Source organism: Olea europaea, chromosome 3 (assembly GCF_002742605.1).
Source record: "Olea europaea var. sylvestris chromosome 3, O_europaea_v1, whole genome shotgun sequence".
Taxonomy (NCBI): domain Eukaryota; kingdom Viridiplantae; phylum Streptophyta; class Magnoliopsida; order Lamiales; family Oleaceae; genus Olea; species Olea europaea.
The window spans coordinates 4,216,037-4,239,911 of NC_036239.1; the positions used below are offsets into that span (position 1 = coordinate 4,216,037).

At 32.5% G+C, this 23,875-nt stretch overlaps 1 protein-coding gene across 1 annotated transcript; it reads right to left on the reverse strand.

Moving 5' to 3' along the window:
* Positions 1-3,038: 3,038 nt before the first annotated feature.
* Positions 3,039-4,399, reverse strand: LOC111382928 (auxin-responsive protein SAUR36-like). Its single transcript, XM_023006972.1, has one exon. It carries the CDS (start codon positions 3,826-3,828, stop codon positions 3,298-3,300), a length of 531 nt encoding a protein of 176 aa, XP_022862740.1. The 5' UTR covers positions 3,829-4,399; the 3' UTR covers positions 3,039-3,297.
* Between the last annotated feature and the right edge of the window lie 19,476 nt (positions 4,400-23,875).

Below are 23,875 nucleotides of genomic sequence, written 5' to 3' on the forward strand. Positions count from 1 at the left end.
GAGAGATTTAATATGAAAAATTGTTCAGCGAGTGTCGTTCCAATTCAAAAAGGAATACAAACAAATGACAGCTATTTCTTATGCATCTCTTATTGGGAGCTTAATGTATGCTCAGACTTGCACCAGGCCAGACATCAGTTTTGCTGTCAGAATGCTGGGCATGTATCAAAGTAACTCGGGACTTGATTATTGGGAAGCTGCAAAGAAAGTATTGAAATACTTGCAAGGAACGAAAGATCACATGCTTATTTATACGAGATCTGATAACTTGGAGGTCATTGGGTATTCAGATTTGGACTTTACTGGATATGTGAATACTAGAAAGTTCACATTTGCTATATGTTCCTCTTGGTTGGAGGGGCTATATCATTGGAAAGTGCGAAGCAGTTGGTCATTGCTGTATTCACTATGGAAGCTGAGTTTGTGGCATGCTTTGAGACCACAGTTCAAGGAAATTGGCCATGGAACTTTATTTCAAGGCTTGGACTTGTCGACAGTATTGGCAAGCCACTGAAACTTTATTGTGACAATTTTGTAGTGGTCTTGTTTTCAAAGAACGAAGTACTCAAAAGGTGCTAAACACATTAACGAAGAAGTTCAAAAACAAAAGGTGTCAATCGAGTATATTAACACTAATCTTATGATTGCAGATCCACTAAAGAAAAGATTGCCACCAAAGATATTTAATGAACATGTCAAGAGAATGGGCATTAACGAAAATTATCATTGACATTATTATGCAATTTATGATGCTTATATATTGACACTTTGAGCTTATTTATGTATTATTTTTGACAGAATATTATTCATGTCATAATTGTTGGTACATGTATGTGAATGAACTATGTGAATGCTGACACGGATAGTCTTTTCGAAGGCATTATTGTAATGCAGTTATTAAACTTCTCATTATGTGTCATGTTGGGTAGGGACTAATACTGTAGTACATGGAAGGAATTATGCTGATATGATGGTGTAAAATTGTCATGACTCTTATTAGTCTTTACTTAATGATGATATATTAAATAACCAATATATGATGAATTTTAGCTTATGATATGCGCATTATATTCTATACCACATAACGTAGCAATATTACATGGGCCAAGTAGGAGAATATAAAACCAATTATTTTGTGGCTCATGTAATATTAAAGAATTAATTAAAGGTGATTAATATTGCTAAAACACTATTGGCCCAATTGAGAAGTGACAGTTTTATAACTGTCAACTTTGATGGAAAATGGGAAGTTTTATGGTCCATAGGAAATTGCATGTCTTTGCTTATAAGCACAAATGAAACCCATCAATTAATTCATTCAATTACAGAGAAAAAAAGTGAGAGAATAATTTCTTTAATTAAACAGTTTATTTTTTGCAGATTGAGAATTCTCAATTATTGTCACGAATCAAGATATATTTTTTGATCAATTAAATTCATATGTGAAAATCGTGAATTTTAAACATTTTGGCGTTAGGGTTTAATTGCTTACGCACATCACCATAATTTTCGCTATTATTAACACGACCCTTGTTTGAGGCCCATTTTTCGGAAAAAATATATTTTTAAACAGTGTTTTGATATCATTTTAATAACACATTTTTCAATAAAGTAATATTACATTTAAATCCAAAAATTTTCCTTATTTTTTAACTCCATATTTTCTATTAATATATTATTCAAAAATATATTTTTTTCCCCTAAAATGAGACTCAAACAAGAGCATAATCTATATGATTCACAAATTATAAATACTATCAAACAAGCACTATATGCGCCGCCACTCAACATCCCCACTTCAAGTAGCACAAACATTACTTTGATGCATGCCGACCATAATCGGCTTTCATCTGCCACCAACCATTTCATCTCAAAGCGCCGCCACCCTTCCATTACCATCAATTGATTCCATCATTGAAAGCAGTTTTATCCAGTAATTGACACGTTCACTGTTTGGCAAAAATTAAAATCTTAATTTTTATTAGGGTCCGTTTGATTACAAAGATGAAAATTGGGTGGAAATAAAACGAATTTCGAAAAGTTAAATTGCCTAAAAATTGTTTTCATGGGAATTGTCAATTAATAGTGTTTGATTGACATAATTTTCCACCTGAAAAATGTTGAAATTAAAGTATTCTTTGGTGTTCGTTTGACTTTATTTTTCATGAAAATTGTCGATTTAAGGGATATCTTATTTTACATTTGTTTATAGAATTTGTTTACATTTCCAAAAGACAAAAAATAAAATAAAATAAATAAATAAATCTAGCAAAACCAAAAATCATCTATATTTTAGTATTCGTTTGTTTTTGTTTTACATTAAAATTATAAATTTAAGAGATATTCTCTTTTACAACTATTTCTAAAATTTGTTTTCATTGCCCAAAAAAAAAAAAATCTGCAATGAACAAAAAAAAGTTGGAAAAGCAATTCCCACCTATTTGGTGGGAATTGCAATTCACTAAAAGCTAAAAAAGTCATCACGTGAGGCAAGAAGTGGAAAATGAATTCTATGCCAATTTTTTGCCATCACACACTTAAAAAATGAAAAATGGAATTTATTTTCCAAGTTCAATAGGAAAAGGAAGGCTATAAACGGTGCCTTAAAGTCAAAGTCAATCACATATTTCATCAATTTTTATTAAAGTCTATTAAAAATTTAATTTTAATTCCTATCAAACATAAGTATAGTTATTATTGTATATTTTTCACCAATATTGGAATTATTATTGATAAGGACATCAACGACAATAAATTATGTAGAGATATTATCTATATTTCAAGTTTTTCAAAATGATAATGATGATGATGATGATAATAATGATGGTGGTGGTGGTGATTGAATAAACAAGATGGCATGAGAATTCATCCTACGAAATTGAAGAATATTTTATTTTATTATTATTTTTTTAATGACGAGAGAATCCGTAGCCACTATCCTTCGGATGCGCACTGAGTAAACTCTCGAACTGACGCAATAGCTTGCAAATCACGTCAGTCAGGTAAACCGCATTAAGCAAGTCCGATACGACAGATTCGATCGAAAAAGTATTGGTAAGGAAATTGAACTCGTGACTAAAGACTTTTGCGCTTACTTACTCTACCAACTCGACCGTTCCATGAGAGGCTACAAACGATGAAGATTTGAATCCACCTATAATTTACATGGTACTTGAAATTTCAAACATATAAAACTCCCTAGGAAAGAAAAGAAAATTGAGAAATAAATTTTATATAGAGAAAAGGAAAAATTCTAATACGATATCGTCATCATCATGGCATTGGAAGAAGTATCCATTAGCCCATCAAACGCCAGTAGGATCTGCTGGATGTCATCGATTGCCGGTTACACTGACCAGCCTTGATTCGGGTCTGGACACGCTCAAACTCCGAGATCCGACATGGTATGGTAATCCCACCCGGATGATTAAACCCGTATTCTTCTTCAGCCTCCCTCAATAATTCTCCAAACAAAGGGTGGTTAAAATACACCACGGGCACCAAAATCCTACGAAAATCTCCATCTTTCTGACCCACGTACACGGCCATATGCCCTTTTGGAACGGGCGCCGGCTTTTCTTGAATCGGTTCTTGCCCAACCCGCAGGTAGCCCCTGCCCGAGCCTAGACCACTATTGCTAGAAAGTATAGCCTTGGCTTTTGTCCTGAGTTTGTGGGTCCAGCTTACGAGCTTTGAAATACGTTTGGCCTGGCAGGTTTCAGGCGAATTCAGAAGACGGTATCCACCTGATCTGCAACGCCGTCGGAAAACACGCCGGAAGAGTGTGGTGATCCGGTGTTTGAGCCAGAATCCTCGGATCTTACCCATGCCTTTTTTTCAAGAAAATGGAGGAATTTATAAAATAGGCGCCTTTGAACAGGAGCTTTTGATGTGGAAGTTTCAGGAAAAGGGCCAAGGGTCAGCCATAGACATGGCTAAGCGAAATACAGTGAGACAAATTTCTGAAAGAGAGGTTGGTATATTGGACATGATTTGTGCTTATTCTGCTACTATTCGTAAATGAAATTTCATGCAAAATGTTTTTGTTTCATTTTGTTACCTTTTTGCCTCTTGAGCTGGAAAAAGAATGGGAAAAGAGGAGGGGCCGGAGGAGGTGGTGGGGGCGGCGGAAAAGAGGAGGAGTGGAAGTGGTGGAGAAAATTGAACGCGTAGTAGGGAGTTGAGAGGGTCAAGAAAAAATGAAGCTTTACCTACACAACATACTGGTCTTTATACTAGGAGAGGTTTGAACATGTCAAACAAAAGAGACGACCAGTTTCACGGAATTGAATGATTTTTGAGTTAAAAATTTTAATTCTTGCATTGTTTCTGGGATTTTTCTTAAAACTTTTTTGGGAGTATTCTAGATTTTTAGGACATTCTAAACCTGTGGAGCAATTTTCTTGTGAATCGTTGTCCACTTTTGTTTGGCCCATTTCTTGTGATGTTTATTCAGTTACTTCAATTGCGATGAGATTTTTCTTTTTTCCTTTCCTTTCCATTGTAGAATTTTAGAATATAAAATGAGAAAGGGGAAAATAATATGGTGGTGAAGCTGAAGTGGGTCCATGACACATTAGATTAGTCCATCTAACCTCTTTTCTTCATCACAATTTTTAATTGAAGACATTGTTATTGTGAAAAGTAAACAATTCAACATGCAAGATTTTTAAACAAAATGATGTGACGGAGTCATGGAAATATGTATACTTTTCCGAATTTTCGTTATCACTCACAATTGTCTATTGCATCAATTTTCATTACTCAATTATTGAATTTTTTTTGGTGCATTCAGACCTAGCCCTTGTTTGGTAGATTAGATTTTAATTTGAATTAAAATTAATAATTAATTTTAATCACATATTTTATAAATTTCACAACTTTTCCAACACACATTTCATTCACTTTTATTAGAATCTATTAAAAAAGTGATTTTAATCACTACCGAACAGGGAACTATTAAATTCAAAGTAAGATTAATTTCGTATTAAAACGATTCTTCAAAACACAAATTATTTTTAATGATTTATTGGTCTTAGTAAACATTCAAAGAAGTTACATGTTTTTTTCAAGTACTAAAAATGTGTGCGCGCTAGGAACCCGTCAAATTAAATGTCGAAAAACCCTGCTAAAACTTGACGTTGATCTTTCAATGGTAGGACAAAGTTTATGTTTTTGTGGACAGATTGTTTACCACATATTTTATGGGGAGAATACTGCCAAAAAAACTTAAAAGATGTGTAATGTTTAGACGTATATGTTAAAAGGGATGAAAATTAACTTTAATAATTGTTAAAGACACTATTTAAAATGAACAATTTACCTTTTAATTAGATAAGTCGTACATGTTATGGGTTTTTATTTTTACGTAATATAAATAATAGTGTATCTTATAGTTAGTGAAAATACTTGAGATTTGATCAGTGGTGGATGCAGACATTTGGAGTTATTGTGGTACAATCAAACTTATTAAAAGATTACGAAAAAATTATGTACTTTACAAAAACACATACAGGTGATCACCATCACAAATTCACAAATCTCATATATATGATAAATAACAATTCTCAAAGAATTCCAAATAATCTCGATGAATAACAATTTTCTAAGAATTCTCAAAAATAACACAAATGACAAATCTCAATTCTCTCTCTCTCTCTCTCTCACACACACACACACAGTTATAGCAATAACTCTATTCTAATAAAAATGCCCCAACTGTAGTTACTGTCCAATTATAATTTTTGGCTTTAAAAAGAAAAAAAAGAATAATTTTGAAATAGGTGGGTCACTTGACTCACCAAGACCCTGAGTAGGTCCACCAATGAATCTGATCTTGGTAACATTATTTATGAAATCCTGTCATGTACGATGCATTTGATGGAAGGAGCGCTTTTAATTAAACAATAGTAATAAGTTAAACAATTAAATGAGACTATAAATCAAAGTTTGACTCAACCTCTAGTCTTTTTTTTTTTTTTTTTTTTTTGATAACCCAGGAACCCGCAGTCGCTATTGGCGACCAGTGCGCACTAGGTAAACCTGGGGGCTGGCACGAGACCCGCAACCACACCAGCCGGTTAAATCTTCTCCAAGGAGAAGGCGGATGTCTCAAGCGTGAGTTGAACCCTCGTTGAAGCCAAACCCAGTTTCCCAGGCCATGCCCTTTGCGTGAGTTCAACCTCTAGTCTAGTTAGATATTTAGTTGCCCAAGGCCTCGTGGTGAGTGGTGCGTAGTTGCCTAAAGCTCCCAAAGTTTGAAAGTTTTCAATTCTAGCTTGCAGAATCTTTGTCAATTTTTTAGTTGGTAATAAATATTTTTTTGATAAAATAAAAGATATTATTACGAAAAACTATTATAAAGAAATAAAAATTTAAAATTTAGTCACAAAGTTTCACATCGGTATATGAATTTAACTTACCAATAAATTTTTTTTGATAAATGAAATAAGAAATATAATAAAAATTAAACAATAGTTAAAAAATTTAGGTGGAATGTCTTTTCAGTTAATAATATTAAAACCCATTAATATTTTAATAAATTTAATTTACATGCAAAAATTTAATCAATAAATAGAGTACAAAATGTATACTAACGGAAAACTCTGTTGTAGACAATATAAATAGTTAAGAAAATAATTTATATATGAGCAATAATTTAGAGGGAAAAAAAATACGACTATTTGATCTTAACCAATAACTTATTTAAAAAAAAAATTAAAATTATATAAAGAATGAAATTTTCTATGTGATACCAACAACTTTTCATCTACGATCGAGATCAAAGTACTATTGGTGGTTGTTGAAATCATCAAGAACATAGCATCGATAATCTCTTATGAATTTGTATCAATCATCAACATATATTTATTGCCATTAGAATCTTCGCCGGTGATCGTTAACAATATTGTTGTTGGTAATCCCATCAGAATCATTGACAAATATTTTTGTCTGATACAATTTTCCGATGGAGTTTCGAACTTTGGTGATTATTTGCTGTGTTTTAATTTCTATTTTATTATTTATTATTTATTATTATCACTATATAAAAACTCATTTTCGATTTTCTTTAGGGCGCCTCTAAGCTGTTTAAGTCGCCTAGCCACATTTATATAATATGAATATGATATGTATTCAAATATTGTATCTCATCGCTCTTTTAAATAGATTTTTATTACAGCGTAAAAATCTGCTAAAGCATGCATGGATTTGTTGGGACTATCTCATTTATAAAATTATTGCAATGCTTAAACAATTTAATATTTATTAGTCATCTACCAATGAGCTTCATTTACTGCTTTGACTACACGTTATTAACATATAATTTTAAATTTAGTTGTTAAGAGTTGATATGTGTCACCAAAATCCATCATTATCTACTATATAGCATAAATTAAAGAATTATATCTTACCCAACTTTGATTTCCTAATGCCGCAAAGGTTTTATGAACGTACACTACGTAGTACTTATTGGACGGTCGTAAGGACATTAGTTATACAAATTGAATTTTATAATAATTTAATTCAATACCAATACATTTGTTTTAAAATTTTGCTACACAAACATGGTCATTGATAGGGTTTAAAAATAGGGAACACGTGGTACAACATCATTGGACAGTTAGAAAATTTTTTTCCCCGTACATGCAGCACCGTTAAATCCCTTATTTTCTAGCCCCGTTTGAGTAGCATTACTTTTATCTTAATTCAAAATTATTTAATTGTCAATTATTCATTTTGTTGTTTCAATTTGTATAGGTATAGTTATACATTCAATGTGTGGAATACCAATATATAATGATATATCTTAACATATTTCGTAGGAAATATTGCATTATAAGTTTCTCTTGAAATTTTAAGTCATTTTGACCTCATAAATATACATCGAACTACATAAGATAGCTCATAAATATTATTACATACTCCTCTTCTTTGATTAGTCTAAATTGTACAATTTAATGTACTAAATATATTTTCAATAACTTCATGTCACTTTACGTAGATTTATTATTATTATTATTATTTTTTTCTTTTGATCAGAAGTAGATGAATATATCGTCATGCCTTATCCTTTAGCACGTCCAAAAGTCACCTCCTAACGATGAGAATAGGAATAGCATGGGGACAGAGAGAATAGAAGAATATTCAAGATGGTTGAACAATAAGCTATGACCTTTGCTCTATTCATACGGGCAGTTCAACGTTATTTAACTAATTAATGATTTTAGTCTATCCCAATATTTAGTATTCAGAGAGAGAGAGAAATTTTAGTCTATCCCAATATTTAGTATTCAGAGAGAGAGAGAGAGAGAGGGTGGTAGAATCGTGCGTTGATTTTTATTTTTCTTGTATGATTTATATGACTATTATAGAATTCATGATGAGATGTACTATTGGACAAGACTTTCGAATCAAATCGGATCCGACCCGAATTAAATCGAATAAATATTTGAATGGATATTTAAATCGAGGATCGACAAGTTTGGTTTGATTTTCTATTCTAAATCAATAATCGAATCTCCCTAATTTTTTAATTTATTTATCTTAAATAAACTAAATTATTTTATTTTTTAAATAAATTTGCTAACTATTTAATTTTGCACAAATTCCAAAATAGGATTTTTCTATTTTTCATTTTCAACCCAAGCCCAATTAATCAAATTGACCTAAAATTTATCCAAATTTATTATTCCACCGTAATGTCATTTCTACAATTCTAGAAAAATCGATTTGAAAGTTTGGCTATACCTCTTCATTATTGTGAGCTTGTTATCTTCTTCTTTCTATGATTTTAACGAAAGTAATGCTATCTAACGCCATCTAAACTGAGGTTGTAACCCTAGTAAGGCTACATAGTAATATTCTTTTAACAATCAAATATATGAAGAGCTCAACAAAGAGAGGCGTAAAAGATACATAAGATTGACTACGTTATTTTGTAAGATTAAGATTGAACATATCACTAGTTGAATTAATGTACGTTGTTGTGAATATTAAAAAATTTAATTACTGTATGAAATTCAGGAACTAAATAGAATCGAACCAAATCAAATTGAATCGAATGGAACCAAACTCGAACCGAACCAGACCACATCCAGCTCCAGTGAAAACTTATTATTTTGATTATCAAATTGTTCATATTATTAGGGGAGGCATACGGGTCAAGCCCTTGTCTTGGCATACCCATGAAAGGTCATTATGAGACGAGTCATGAAACGAACCAAACACTTTTTTTGATGAACCGGCTCGTTTTTTACTCATGGACTAGCCTGTTTTTATTATTTTCTTAAAAAAAAAAAAGAAGAAAAAAAAACTTGTGGACTTGTGGATGACTTGACTACGCTTGGCCCATGAGGTCCATGAACCAAAGGGTCAAACCAAGCCTAAATTATTGACACAAGTTAAGCTCGACTTGACCCATTGACATTTTTAATTAGGATGCCTTTGATAAAAAATAATAAATAAATTGGGTAAAAATGTGAATTCTTATATCGTAGGTCAAGGGTTATACGCGAATTTGTCATCTACGCGTGTATTAGATCAATGTAGACAGTAGACATGTCAAATATAGTGAAGTGTCATTCTAATTTACCTTTTAGAAAAATAGAGAAAATGTTTAATGTAGCATCTGGATTTCATATATTGGTACTCAATCGAATTAGTTTTTTAAATTTATATCTTTAATGATGCTTAAAAGGAAGTTTGTTTTGGCCTTTCGGAGTCAATAAACACTTGAATAAAGCCTAGATAAATTAAAAAAAGGTTACACTTCAAAGTTTTAAACATGCAAAACAGGGGCCACGTTTGCATTTTGCTAATCCAAACTAACGTATTTTAATTTTAATTTTTTTATATGTATTTTCGTGAATTTTGTATTTGTCTTTGTGTAATTTCGCCATATTTATTGATTACCCTGATTTATTTTTGTTTATTTATTTATTTTATTTTTTCAATCCAAGGCTCAACATATGGCCTAATTGTGTAATTCCCCTTATATATCTAGTCGGGAGGTCATGCTCATGTGGGAGTTGGCAGATGTTTGGATTGCCATGCAGTCATGTGTTGGATAGTCTCAAGTGTAGGACAAGGTCGAACGACTTAATGTTATATGTTGATGATTGGCACAAGAATGCTACGCACTTGAGGAAACATTCTCGATTCTTATGTTGAAAAAATAATAGCAATGGAGAAGAAGAATATAAAAGTATATCAATGAAGGTTTGAACACGAAATTAATCTCACTGTCCGCAAACATTATTTGTCTCATTTCCAATACTTTTTAAGGATTTTTGGCAAATAGTTTGTAGGATTAAACAAGTCTTGATAAGAAGAACACCAAATAGCAAATGTGTATCTTCACAATGAACAAGTGAAAAATTGGGATGATTATGTGATAATTTCCTCAATATTTGGAAGAATAATTTGGGGATAAATTTCAATGGAATTCAATGTATCTTTCTTGCACTTGGATAACCTATTTATAGGTTTTGACAAGTTTTTCACAAAATGGTGCAAAACAAGGATGAAAAGTCACCAATTTCAAATAAAAAACGGTCGTTAGTTTTTGATAACCATGCGACCGCATGGATTAAACCCATGCGGTTGCATGAGGCCCTCCCGAGAATGGGAGGGCTGGCGAAGTTATAGCCATGCGACCGCATGGAGCATGGGCTTAATCCATGCGGTCACATGGTTAAGCCCTTTCATTCTCTTTTTTTTTTCTTGATTTTGAACAACAAACAAATAAATTCCAACAATCCCCCACTTATTCAAAATATATTTTAATCACATAATTAAATATCAATACTTATACATAAAAATTAGGTATTTTTCAATTTGAATCTATTCATAGTATAAATCTCATAAAGTATTATTAGAATTCCAGGTAGCTAGTGTGCCTTGAACCAATTATTCTTTGTGACAATACCGATGAAATCACATACACAAGTATTAAGCTTTTCACTAGTTCTTCTAACTCGTTTAGTGCTAATATGGCCTTGCACTAATCCTATTTCATTGAACTTTTAAAGAGAGAAAACTCCAACTCTCTAATGAGACGGCACCACCTCGAAGTATACATAGGTGAAGTTCTTCCAATATCTTTGTTACTTTTACAGACTTGTACTCCATACTGACATTAAGAGTTTATTTTAACTTATCTCTCCAACAGTAACAACCAATGCTAATTTCCAAAGATAGTATTTGATATATTTAATAATGTTGAATCCATCCACTTATCGAATAACTTGTTGTAACCTTTTGAACACACACACACACACACACACATACTAGTTTAGTATATTTTGTGAGGTTACAGTTATTGGTGGATCTATTTGAGGAGTTTTAATCCCATTTTACTTGATGTTGATCTCACTAATTCTTTTGGGAGAGGTTTTGTAAATTGATCGGCTAAGTTTTCACTAGACTTAACAAATATAAGAGAAATTACTCCATGCTCGATTAATTTTCTTACACACTCATGTCTTAGACTCATGTGTCTAGATTTTCCATTGTATACTTCGTTATATGTTCGAGCTAGAATGGCTTGACTATCACACAAGATAGGTATAGAAGAAATATCATTTATATCTAACGATATATCATATAATAAATCTCTTGGCCACTTAGCTTCTTTCCCGGTATTGGCCAATGCTACAAACTCCGATTCCATAGTTGAATGAGTAATATAAGTTTATTTTTTAGACTTCCAAGAAACTGCACCACCTCCAAGAGTAAATATCCAACCTGAAGTAGATTTATTCTCTCATGCACTCGATATCGAACTTACGTTGGTATATCCTTCCAAGATTTTAGAAAATTTTGTATATTGTAGCTCAATATTTTTGGTTTTCTTTAGGTAACCAAGAACCCTACCGATGGCCTTCCAATGTTCTAAACATGGATTGCTAGTAAACCTACTTAGTTTACTTACAACAAATGCTACATCAGGTCTTGTACATTGTGATGCGTACATAAGACTTTTAATTGCACTTGCGTATTCTATTTGTGCAATTGCTCTACTTTCATTTTTTATCAATTTAATAATTGGATTTATAGGAGTGTTAGCCTCTTTAATATTCAAATGTTTGAATTTGTTTATCAAACTCTCAACATAGCATGATTGGCTTAATGTAAAACTCCCACTATCATTTTTAACTTTGATACCAAGGATAGTATCAACTTCTCCAAGATCCTTCATTTTGAAAGTAGAGGATAGAAGTTTCTTTGATCCCGTCTATATTATTCTAATGATTAGCATATCATCAACATATAGACATACTAATGTGAATATATTATCATTCACTTTCGTGTAGAGACATTTATCTACCGAATTGTAATTAAATCCATTTGACATGATTTTAGAATCAAATTCCTCTTGCCACTTTTTGGGAGCTTGCTTTAGTCCATATAAGGATTTAATTAATTTGCACACTTTATGTTCACGAACCCTTTTGGTTGTTCCATACAGACCTCTTCTTCGAGTTCTCCATTGAGGAACGCTGTCTTGACGTCCATTTGATGAACATGTAGATCATAAATGGATGCTAAAACAAATAAGATCCTGATCGAGGTTATCCTAGCGACGGGTGCACATGTGTCAAAGTAATCAATTCATTCTCTTTGACGATACCTTTTAGCCACTAATATAACCTTGTAGGTATTAAGAGATCCACCGAAATTGTATTTCTTCTTAAATACCCATTTGCAACCAATAGCCTTAGATCCTGCTGGCAAATCAACTATTTCCCAAGTGTTATTCGAAATAATAGAATCCATTTCGTTGTTTATAACTTCTTTCCAGAACATGGATCGCTTCCTTATAAGTCTTAGGATCACTTTCCACTTGAAGAACAAAGAGAATTATTCTTACAACATCCTTTCTATCTCCTTCTACTAAGTAAAAAGAAATAAGTTGGTGATCTATTTCATCTGATCCTAAGTTCTTTTCTTTTCTAGTTCTTTTACTTTTTCGAGGTTCAATTTCAACATCTTTTATGGATGTCTCTTCTGGTGAGCTTCTAAAAATTAAAATATCCTTATTATTATTTTTAGATTTCTTAGCTACCATTACATTCTCGAAAAATTCCACATCTCTTGATTCTATTATGACATCCGTTTCTAGATTTAATAATCTATAGGCTTCGCTATTGAGAGCATATCCCACAAAAGCACATTTGATACCTCTAAGACCTAACTTGGTTCTCTTAGGATCCATATTTTTACAATATGCAAGACACTTCCACACTTTAAAATAACTAATATTTGGTTTTCTATTTTTCTAAATTTCATATGGAGAAATTTTATTCTTTTTCATAGGAATCCTATTTTTTATATGACAATTACTAAGTAAGGCTCACCCCATAGGCTAAAGGGTAATTCAGAATTTAACAACATTACATTTATCATTTCCAAAAAAGTTCTAATCTTTCTTTTTGCTAATCCATTTTGATCCGGTGTTCTAGGTGCACAAGCTTGGTGTATTATTCTATTTTGTTCACAAAACATGTTAAATTCATTAGAAAAATATTCCCTACCTCTATCACTTCTAAAAAATCTTTAATTTTCTTCCTAATTGATTTTCAACTTCAGTCTTATACGTCTTAAAGGTACTAAAGACTTCATCCTTATGTTTTAATAAGTACACATAAGTATATCTAGAACAATTATCAATAAAAGTAATAAAATATCTATTACCGTCTCTAGTTAACATTCCATTCAATTCACATATGTCGGAATGAACAAGTTCAAGTAATCTTGTTGTTTTTACTATGCTATGAAATAGTTCTTAATCATTTTTTATTTAACGCTTGTTTCACATTTTTCCAAGTTGTCAATATCACATTATATTAATTCACATTTAATCATTTTTTTCATAGTATTAACTCCTATATGTGCTAATCTACCATGCCATAAATTAAATGAATCAGTAACATATGCAAAAGATTTAATTTATTTGAGTTATCCTCAATAGTACATAGTTTGATCATTCCTTTGGTGGAATAGCCCTTTCCAACAAAGTGCCCATTATAGGTTAATACAAGCTATCCAGATTCAAAAATAGATTTAATTCTAGGTTTTCCCAAAAGTACACCACTTGCTAAGTTTCTATTCATTTTTGGTACATGCAAGACATTTGTCAAAGTGATTTTCTTTCCCAAAGAGAAAATGAGTTCCACATTTCCTTTGCCAATCACTTTTGATCTTCCTTCATTTCTCATTTGTATCTCTTGATTGTCTTCAATGTCATGATAAGGAGACTTATCATAACGTACATGGATTGTAGCGCATGTATCGTACCATCAGCTCGGAACTTTGCCTTGGATTGCATTGATTTCACTCACTGTGGCAATAATCTCATCAACGGAGTTCACTTGTCATTCCTTCTTTTGTTGTTTTCTATGTCTACAATCCTTAGCATAGTGTCCCCATTTTTCACAAACATAGCAAGGTCTTTTGGCTTTGTTTTTGAACTTTCCTTGATCCTTTCTAGGAACAAGAAAATTTCCTTTCTTTTAAATTTGTTGGAGTTGTCCACATTGTCCACGGCATTGGCTTTTAAAGAGCCATCATAAAATATCCAGTCTTATCTCTTGCCTTGATTCTTCTTCAATATGAAGATGTTTTTGTATATCTTTCAAAGAAAAGTCTTCGAAATTGTGAAGAACCTTCTTCCTTTATCCTTTCCAAGAACCAAGAAGTTTTGCAATAATTGCTCTCACTTGAAAAGTTTATGAAAGTTTGATTTTCACCGCTTTCAGTTTGTTTACAATTATTTCTAACTCGTGTACTTGTGGCAATAACAGTATATTATCCAAAAATTTGAAATCAAAATACTTAGATATTAAGAACTTTTTGGTACTTTCCTCATCAACTTTGTATTTGCTTTTTAGCGTGTACCATATTTTTTTGCCGATGTACTGGCTAATGCATTTAGGATATGTCCACGGCATATCAATTCGTCCTCTTCCCATTTCTTCCTTTCTGCACGGATTTCTTCGGTATCCTTGTCACTTGCATCGGGAATGGGCTCTAATTTTGGATCAAGCACATAGAAGATCTTCAAGGCCATTAATAGAAATTTAAGTTTGTCTTACCATCTTGTGAAATTTGCACCGTCGAATCTATCCAAGCGCACCAAGTCTTGATTCATCATTTTGATAGTAGCAAGTGTAGATTCCGTTTCCATCGCAGTAATAGTAACAAATAACGTTTGAGAATATTGAAAAAATAATAGCAATGGAGAAGAAGAATATAAAAGTATATCAATAAAGGCTTGAACACGAAATTAATCTCGCTGTCCTTAAACGTTATTTGCCTCCTTTCCAATTTTTTTAAGGATTTTCGACAAATATTTTGTAGGATTAAGCAAGCTTTGATAAGAAGAACACAAAAAAGCAAATGTGTATCTTTACAATGAACAAGTGAAAAATTGGGATGATTATGTGATAATTTCCTCAATATTTGGAAGAATAATTTGGGGATAAATTTCAATGGAATTTAATATATCGTTCTTGCACTTGGATCACCTATTTATAGGCTTTGACAAATTTTTCACAAATGGTACAAAACAAGGATGAAAAGCTACCAATTTCAAATAAAAAATGTTAACCATGCGATTGCATGGTCTATAGCCATGCGGTCGCATGGTTATAGTTTCGCCAGCCCTCCCATTCTTGGAAGGGCCTCATGCGACCGCATGGGCTTAATCCATGAGGTCGCATGGTCAAACCCTTTCATTCTTTTTTTTTCTTGATTTTTAACAGCAAACAAGTAAAATCCAACATCTTAAGCCTGAGGCAGGTCCCAAATTTTGGCTGAACCCTGGCCAACATCCTTATCACCACAAAGAATCAAGAAAATGTCTAGCCGTCCAAAGAAAGCAAGACACAGAGAGCCAGATGAGCACTCGACATCCTCAAGTAAGTCTAAAAGTGATGTGGTAATGAAGTGTAGAAAGTGTAGCGAATAGAGACACAAAAAAGGGGATAAAGCATCTCTTGTTGGTCCTTTGAACGAAATGTAGATGAATGGGTTTTTCACTTGTTTGTCATTGATTTTTTGTCTCCCAAACTTGGAGGAAATATATTTCAATTATGTTCTAAATTTTATGTGTTTTTGTGATTATCAATGGATGGGATTGGTTTTAGGGTGGAGCCCAATTAGGTCCAGTGCTGGCACATGCCCGCACTAAACTTTTGGACTGAATACAGAGATGCTTGCACTAAACTTTTGGGCTCAACACAAAGGTCCAAATTTTATTTATTTTTAACTATTTGAATGCCCCACCAAGAAGTGAAACACATTAGCCCAAATACCATTCATCCATTAATGATTACAACCTATTACATCCATTCAAATTCAATTTCCAATTCAACCCATTCCATCCACTCCTTCCTTCTTTTTCGCCTACTCCTCCCAGTCCTGGACTTCTCATTTTCTCAACTTTCACCATTCAATTTTTGTCGCTACTCACCTCGCCTACTCCGTCCCTATTTGTTCGAGCCCTAGATGGCACTCACGACAGTAGAAGAAGCAGACGTGGCTTGCAACCATCGACGATTCTTCGACAGCAGCAGAAAAACTGAAGAAGAATGTGAAGCCCTTAGCCATGAATCGATTCCCCAAATTTGACACTCGTTTTTCTTTCTTATCTTTTATTATTTTGATTTGTGTAAATTGTAAGAATGTTTGATTTTTTCTTTTTAACATATGGAATTAGCACTTTGCTCTTCGAAGTATTGCGACCCGCCTATACTTTGCTGCGTTAATTGCTCTTCAGTTGATTTTGCTACCAGACTTCCAGTATTACTGCCTTTGTTACTATGAGTTTCTTTAATTACTCTGTCACTGTGATTTGTGAAGTGCGAATTGCACAAGTTTTGGAAGTAGTATTGCCCTAATGCCCTGTGAAATTATGAATTGAACTGTGAATTTTGGAAATGGTATTGCCCTCTGAAATTGTGAAATATTATTGCTCTGTGAATGTGAATTGCTTTGCTTTTGCTTCCAGTATATTTGTGATTCTGTTTCTGTAATTTTAAATTATTCCTAGTAGTAATTGAATATCAAATATTTAAATTCAAATATCAAATGAAAATATTCTTTAAAGAAAAACAAATGTAGAAAATGTTGGTGGTGGATAACGAATAATGTGGAATTTGATGTCACAAAACTTTCAATAGATGTTAGACTAAGGACACCCATTTTAGATTACAATTCTAATATCCGAGATCAAGTTCGAACATCATATATGTTAAAGGGTCTTTGTTAGCCCCAAGATCATGACTTTCCAAAACGACAGTTTGGAGTAAAAGTAAGACGATTCAATCTTTCTTTGTTTTAAGAGTTCGGTACTTGGTTGGAGTATAGTGTAAAAAAAGATGTTGCTTATTCTTTGTATTGTTATCTTTTCAAAACGAGTTCTAGAAAGCAAGGTGGAGTTAGTCTTTTGTTGTTGAAGGTTTTACATATTGGAAAGATTAAAAAAAAGGGCTTCATACACATGTTGGAGTTCATGATAGTGCACATAATCAAGCTCTCATTAAGTGTGAGGTTTTGATGAATCAGGAGCAACAAATTCAATCAGCTTTCTGCAAGCAGTCAAAACAAGTAAGAAGTGCACATGTTACCCGTCTTAATGCATCTATTGATTGTGTTCGAATTCTATTGCAACAAGGGAACTTATTTCAGGTTCATGATGATAATGAAGATATTAATGCCGTCCACCTTGGGAAATGCTCCTCGAAATTGCAAATTGACATCACTAGATGTTCGAAAGGATATAATAAGTGTTTGTTGTAAGCAGCCATCTCTTTCTCAGTAGGTACCTCTGGAAGGGGCTACTCAAGGACATACCCAATTTTCTCATGCTTGAAAACGATTCTCAAATTATGGTGCCAATTGAGAAAATTTGGTCTGGTCAGTTTGTTGGCATCCAGTATGCCTCTTAAATTCATATGATTATTCATGATTCAAAAATTGTAAATGACGAAAAATATAGAATCAATATGTATTGTAATGCATTTGTACAAATTCAATATGGACTTCAATTAAACGTGTTCTCACTGTTTAAAATAAATTCATGACCCTCATACATAAATTATTGGAATCCACATTTGATTCCCAGTGGGTTGGGATTCCATTCGTTATATCAAGATCTTGAGTGTACTTAACAAATCTTAATAAAACATCTGAATAGATACTATTATCAATTGTATCTCCATACAACTCTCAGATTATTAATTTGACAACTCTTTGTCTTCACACATCTCATGTGTTAGCTTAACATACCTCTAAAACTTATCTCCTTGAGTGTACTCAACAAAAGATAAATTTTAGTTAAGTCAAACCTATCATTCAGAAATATCAAATATTTCATAATGTCGAACGCAACCCTAATAGACCAATCTTTGGTGTACTCAACAAACTAAGATTGATTTAGGATTCTCGTTTTTCACTATAATGATAGAAGACAAATAATACCGACTTAATCTTTTAACGAGGGATTTAACATGCAATAGTCTCATCAAATAATCGTATATATATATAATCATGCATCAACTATGCAAATAAATATACAAATAATGGTATGGATGATTATGGATTTATTCTATCTAATTTTTTTCGAGTCAAAGGAATGACTAGTTGGTCAATTTTTAGGGGGTATGGCATTGAATCAATATTAATGCACCATCTCCATGGTTTCCTCATTTTCTCGCGCCTTCAATTGGTCCAGCTACAACATGTATCCTATACTAGTTGGCACGCAGACCTAAATGAAATTGGACTCGCAGGCCCATAATAATAATAACAACAACGGACTCGCAGGTCCAAAAATAATTAAGAGCTCGCAAGCCCAAAAAGGAAAAGAATTAAATCAACCATTCAACACATTCACATGGTCGAGTCCATAATCATCCATAAATAAACATTCATCACATAAATGTTTCCTCTATAATATTTAATATTATATGCAATGCTCAATAATATAACAATTATAGTCGTCAAAACTCAATTAAATAAATGGATCGAAATAATTAATTAACTTAATTGACGAGCATATTTAATTAAAATCAAATTTTAATTAAATCGCGAATTAGAGTCTCTAATTCCATAATTATTGGGCAAAGTCATTTAGTTAAAATCAAATTTTAATTAAATTCTGGATTAAAATCCAACTCTAATTCTATAAAAAAATTTAGGGTGTGATAATTCAATTAAAATCAAATTTTAATTAATCATTAAATTATAGTCCTACTCCAATTTCAATATGTATTGGGGAAGTAATATTAATTAAAATCGAATTTTAATTAACATAAGATTAGAGTCCAACTCTAATATTTTAATTTAGGACAAAATCCCTAAATAAAATAAAAATTCAATTTCGGGTTAAAATTAAATATTTAAGTTAAAATCTAATTTTAATAAAAATATGAAAGTCGTCAAATTTTAAATAAATCATTAATTTTGGGCCCAAATTAAAACATGGGTCAAACCCAATAAAATCATAATTTCCAAACCCATTTTGAATTCAAATTTAAAACCCATTTCAAAAATTGCAATTTGACCCAAGTCAAAATTAAAATACAAGTTCCTCAATTTTGTAAATTGCATGATAGGCCCTCTATTAAAATTTGCAAGACAACTCCCAAAACTATTTGCATACGGGGCTTGCAATTTCATAAATTGCATGAGAGGCCTCCGCCTCCAACTCTCCAAAACCCTAAGAATTTTTTTTCTTGCTTCTCCAGTGGCCGCCCTACCAGTTGGCAAGACCCGTCGCCTTGTGGTGACGGGTCTTGTCGCCCCAATCAGCAGCGCAAAGCAACAGTGCCTTCACGCTTTTGAGCTTGCGGCTGCACTACGAGTTGCACGCTGCTGCGCGCTAACGGTGGCAGCCAAAATTTTCCTTTTTTTTTTTGTTTTTCAAAACAAATTTTGAAGAAATATAAATACTTTAATTACTAGATTCAAGAACATGATGCAAAATTAACTTTTGATTTCATAAACATGTAAATCAATTCCTAAAAAAATACAAAGTTGACTCTGATACCATTGTTATGAATTTACTTAAAAATGCGCAGCGAAAACAAAAAACAATTTCAATTCCCACCAGGATTCATCTTTATATTTAGATATGAATTGTGATAAAAGTTATACCTTTTCTTAAATCTGCAAACTCCTTTACGTTATCTTTGTTCCAACAACTTGGATCTGCTTCCCACAGCTGTCAAATTGTCCAGCCTCTAATGAATCCCACACAGAGAACGGATTGCAGCTATCAGGGTTATCTCCTCTTGTGCTAGCAAGAATTTATGAGAAATATCTATGGATTAAAAATCCTAGCTATGTATTTATATAAATCCAAACGGGTTTGAGTCGATCCTATATTTAATTAATCTATTTAATTAAATTCGATCCGTAAATTAATTAATCCAATTCCACCGATTGTTAAATTAATTAATTGAAAATTTGTAATCTTTCAATTCTTTTTTGTGTGTGACTCATCAGGTTTCTGATCACGATGCCTAACGATGTAAAATATTATTATGATCTAATCAAAATTAATAAATTAAAACACCCTTTTAATTTATCACCAATTCACACTCGTCGTCCCAAATTGATATCTAGCAATGTTCAGGGCAACACATGTGACGGGGAATGTCACGTTGTATGACAAAACCAAACTTGTTTGTTTACCATGAAACTATAATCCCTATGTCAATATGATCCGATCAATTACGAGATATGAAAGTGTGTCAATCTCGATTATCGATCATATCATTCATTCTACTATTAAGTCAATATGAGTCGAAAACTCCTTTTCGACTTATAAGTATATCTTGGTCAATGATTTCATTGTTGACTTAATTGAACGAAATGTAGATCACAATCTCCTACTATTTAAGAGTGACGAATCCTCTATTGATCATTCCCAACCTTCATATGGTTCTTGACATAAACGAACGATTCCGTATTAGCGGCCCTTGGCAGAGCAACATCTAACACAGTCAAAGCATAACTGTCTTCATACAAGGCACTATGACGACCTCAGGTCAAAGGACCAATTTCACTATCGAACATTAGAGATTAACCACTGACACTTAGACAGTTATCCATGTGGAATCTCTTAGCGGGTCTCCAATATTTCGTTCTATAACAAAACATTCGCGCGTTCATTTAGGTGTTACCACACTTTAGCTTGTAAGATTAGCTACTTACTTCACAAGTACGAAATGCCACACGTGATGGTCTATCCGTAATAACGATATTCGTATCTCGTTATTACTCACGACCATAGATTATTCAAGATCTAATCATATGTAATTTGCATGTGATTAACAAATCACAACTCCTTGTGATTAACAAATCACTTAAACTTGAATTTTCAGACTCTATTATTTAATATTATTTATCAGAATATTAATTTAAATGAATAAAGATCTTGTCAAAAATAAATGCATTAAACATATTAAAAGTGTTTACAACCTAAATCGATTAGATTTAGGGCATAAAACTTACAGCTTAAACGGAAGCTAAATAATAAGGGATGGAAGATGGGACTCTTTTTTCAAGAAAGTTTCTTTTTGTCAATAACATTATATTGATGTGTACTCGACATGGATGATATGTTTGTATGTTGTGTACTTCGTGGTCGCCCAAAGTATTATCCTCCAGAAATTATAAATTTACATCATTACTAGGTAGATTTGTTCTATTTTGTCAACGATTTACAATTTCAAGAATTGAATGATCGTTTCATGGACGTAAATACAGGGTTACTCTTTTGTATAGCTTGTTTATGTCCATAAGATTCGTTCTTTTCTTTTGACAAGAAAAATAAGGAATATCCATAGGTCTACGAACTTTTGACTTTAGCATTGATTCTACCGGTTGCTACCGCTACTGTGAAGAGAGTCTTTTCTATAATAAGCATTGTCAAAAATAGATTACGTAATCGGATGTGTGTTCGACGGATGAATGATAATACAATTGTTTATGTAGAGAAATGTATATTTTTGAAGTTCGATATTGAAGTTATTGTATAACAATATTAAAGTATTAAAACTCGTAAGAAACAAGTGTAACATATAAATTATGTCACTTTTAGTATTGTCATAATATTATTTTATATTTTTATCATCATTAAATCCATGACCAAAAATTCAACATTCAGCATCGATAAAAATGTGTCCGCACTGAATGAATATCTTGGGTCAGTCCTTTGTTGGTTTTAGAGGTGATCTGTTTTGTCTTTTGATGGGCTGTAAACCAACAAAGAGATATGTTGTAAATTGTTTTGGATGGGTTGTAGTTTGCATGTTTTCCATATTAAATTCTGATCTTTTGACTTTTGCTGATGAAATTGTTGTTTAAAGCACTTTATACTTTTTTTTTAATGATTAGTCCACTTTTGATTTATTAGATCAAGGACGGATCTATCTAGGACTGGATTCAAGACTAGACTAAGAAATTTTAAATCGGGCTAATACGCGGAAAAAAAAATTACACATAAAAAATTGTTTTTTTAGAAAAATGAAAAATACCCTTAAAAAAATCCTCTTGGGCCTGAGTGCAGTCCCCCTCACCTCCAAATCGGTCCCTGGATTAGATATTCATAACTGGTGCTTGTAAGATAAAAAATAATGACATGCGAAGAACTGAGGCGTTTACGTGTGTACCATTTTCATTAAGTGTGAGACCTTCTCAGCACCAAATATAAAAGGTATAGGACCAATTACGCAACAAATATATCAAAGGTTTAGGACCATTTGCGTGCCATGCTAAAAAGGTTTAGGACCAACTGGCACACAAACATTTTCCCTTAAAAAAATTGAAAATCGTATCGTAGGTAGGCAAGAAAGTGTCATTCGGGGTTTACACTTGTCCACAAAATCTTCATTTCCAAAGGTTGCCCACATCGTCAATCACATACTTGGATGCATTTTTCTCTTAATTGTATTGACGAGAGTGAACTAAGATATAACTGTCTCTTCAAATAAACACAATAAAGAAAGTTGCATTCCACGCACCAAACAACAGTCCTTTTGATAGATTCATGAGGACCATTTGTGTCCATTCTAAAAAAAAAAGCCCCTATTTGGTAAGCATTAAAATTAAATTTATAGTAGTTTTTGATAAAAATTAATTAAATATGTGATTCAAAAGTTGTGAATTCTGTAAAATATGTTGTAAAAATTAATTATTGAATTAAAATCTAAATTCTAATTTTCACAAATCTAGGAGGAAATACACAGAAATGACTCACTGACTGTAGCAAATTTTAACATTGGCTTTTGACCCATTAAATCAATTAAAAAAAATTTAGTTAAAAAATAACTTTACACACAAAAGGGCGATTTTACCCTTCAACATTACATACTGTTTCGAAGGCCCCTCTAACCGACCAATCTTTGAGAAAACTGACGCCTCAGTTGCCACAAAAACAGTCCGATCAACCACCAGCCGAAACCATCGACGACACAGTGACTTTGATCAACGACCAGACTGGTATCTACCACCGGGTGAAACTATTTCGATTAGTTTTCTCGCACAAATTTGTAATTTTTGTTGTTTATAATCAATTGATTTTTTATTATTATTATTTTTTTTTACATTTATTCAGTTAAATTAGAGCATGAGTAGTTAGATTATGTGGTGTTTGGATGAAAAATGTAATTTTTTGGACATCTCATTGTTGAAAATGGCGATTTCCGACGAAGAGAGGAAGGGTTAGACGTCGACTGTTAACAGTCGGGTTCAGTCCGACTGTTAACAGTCGGGTCTTGACTATCAACAGTCTTGGTCCGACTATTAACAGTCTTTTGTTTGGCTTTTAACAGTTGGCCCATGACTGTTAACAGTTAATTTAAAA

Coding starts and splice junctions, on each gene's coding strand:
- LOC111382928 (XM_023006972.1), bottom strand. CDS start 3,828: ATGGGTAAGATCCGAGGATTCTGGCTCAAACACCGGATCACCACACTC.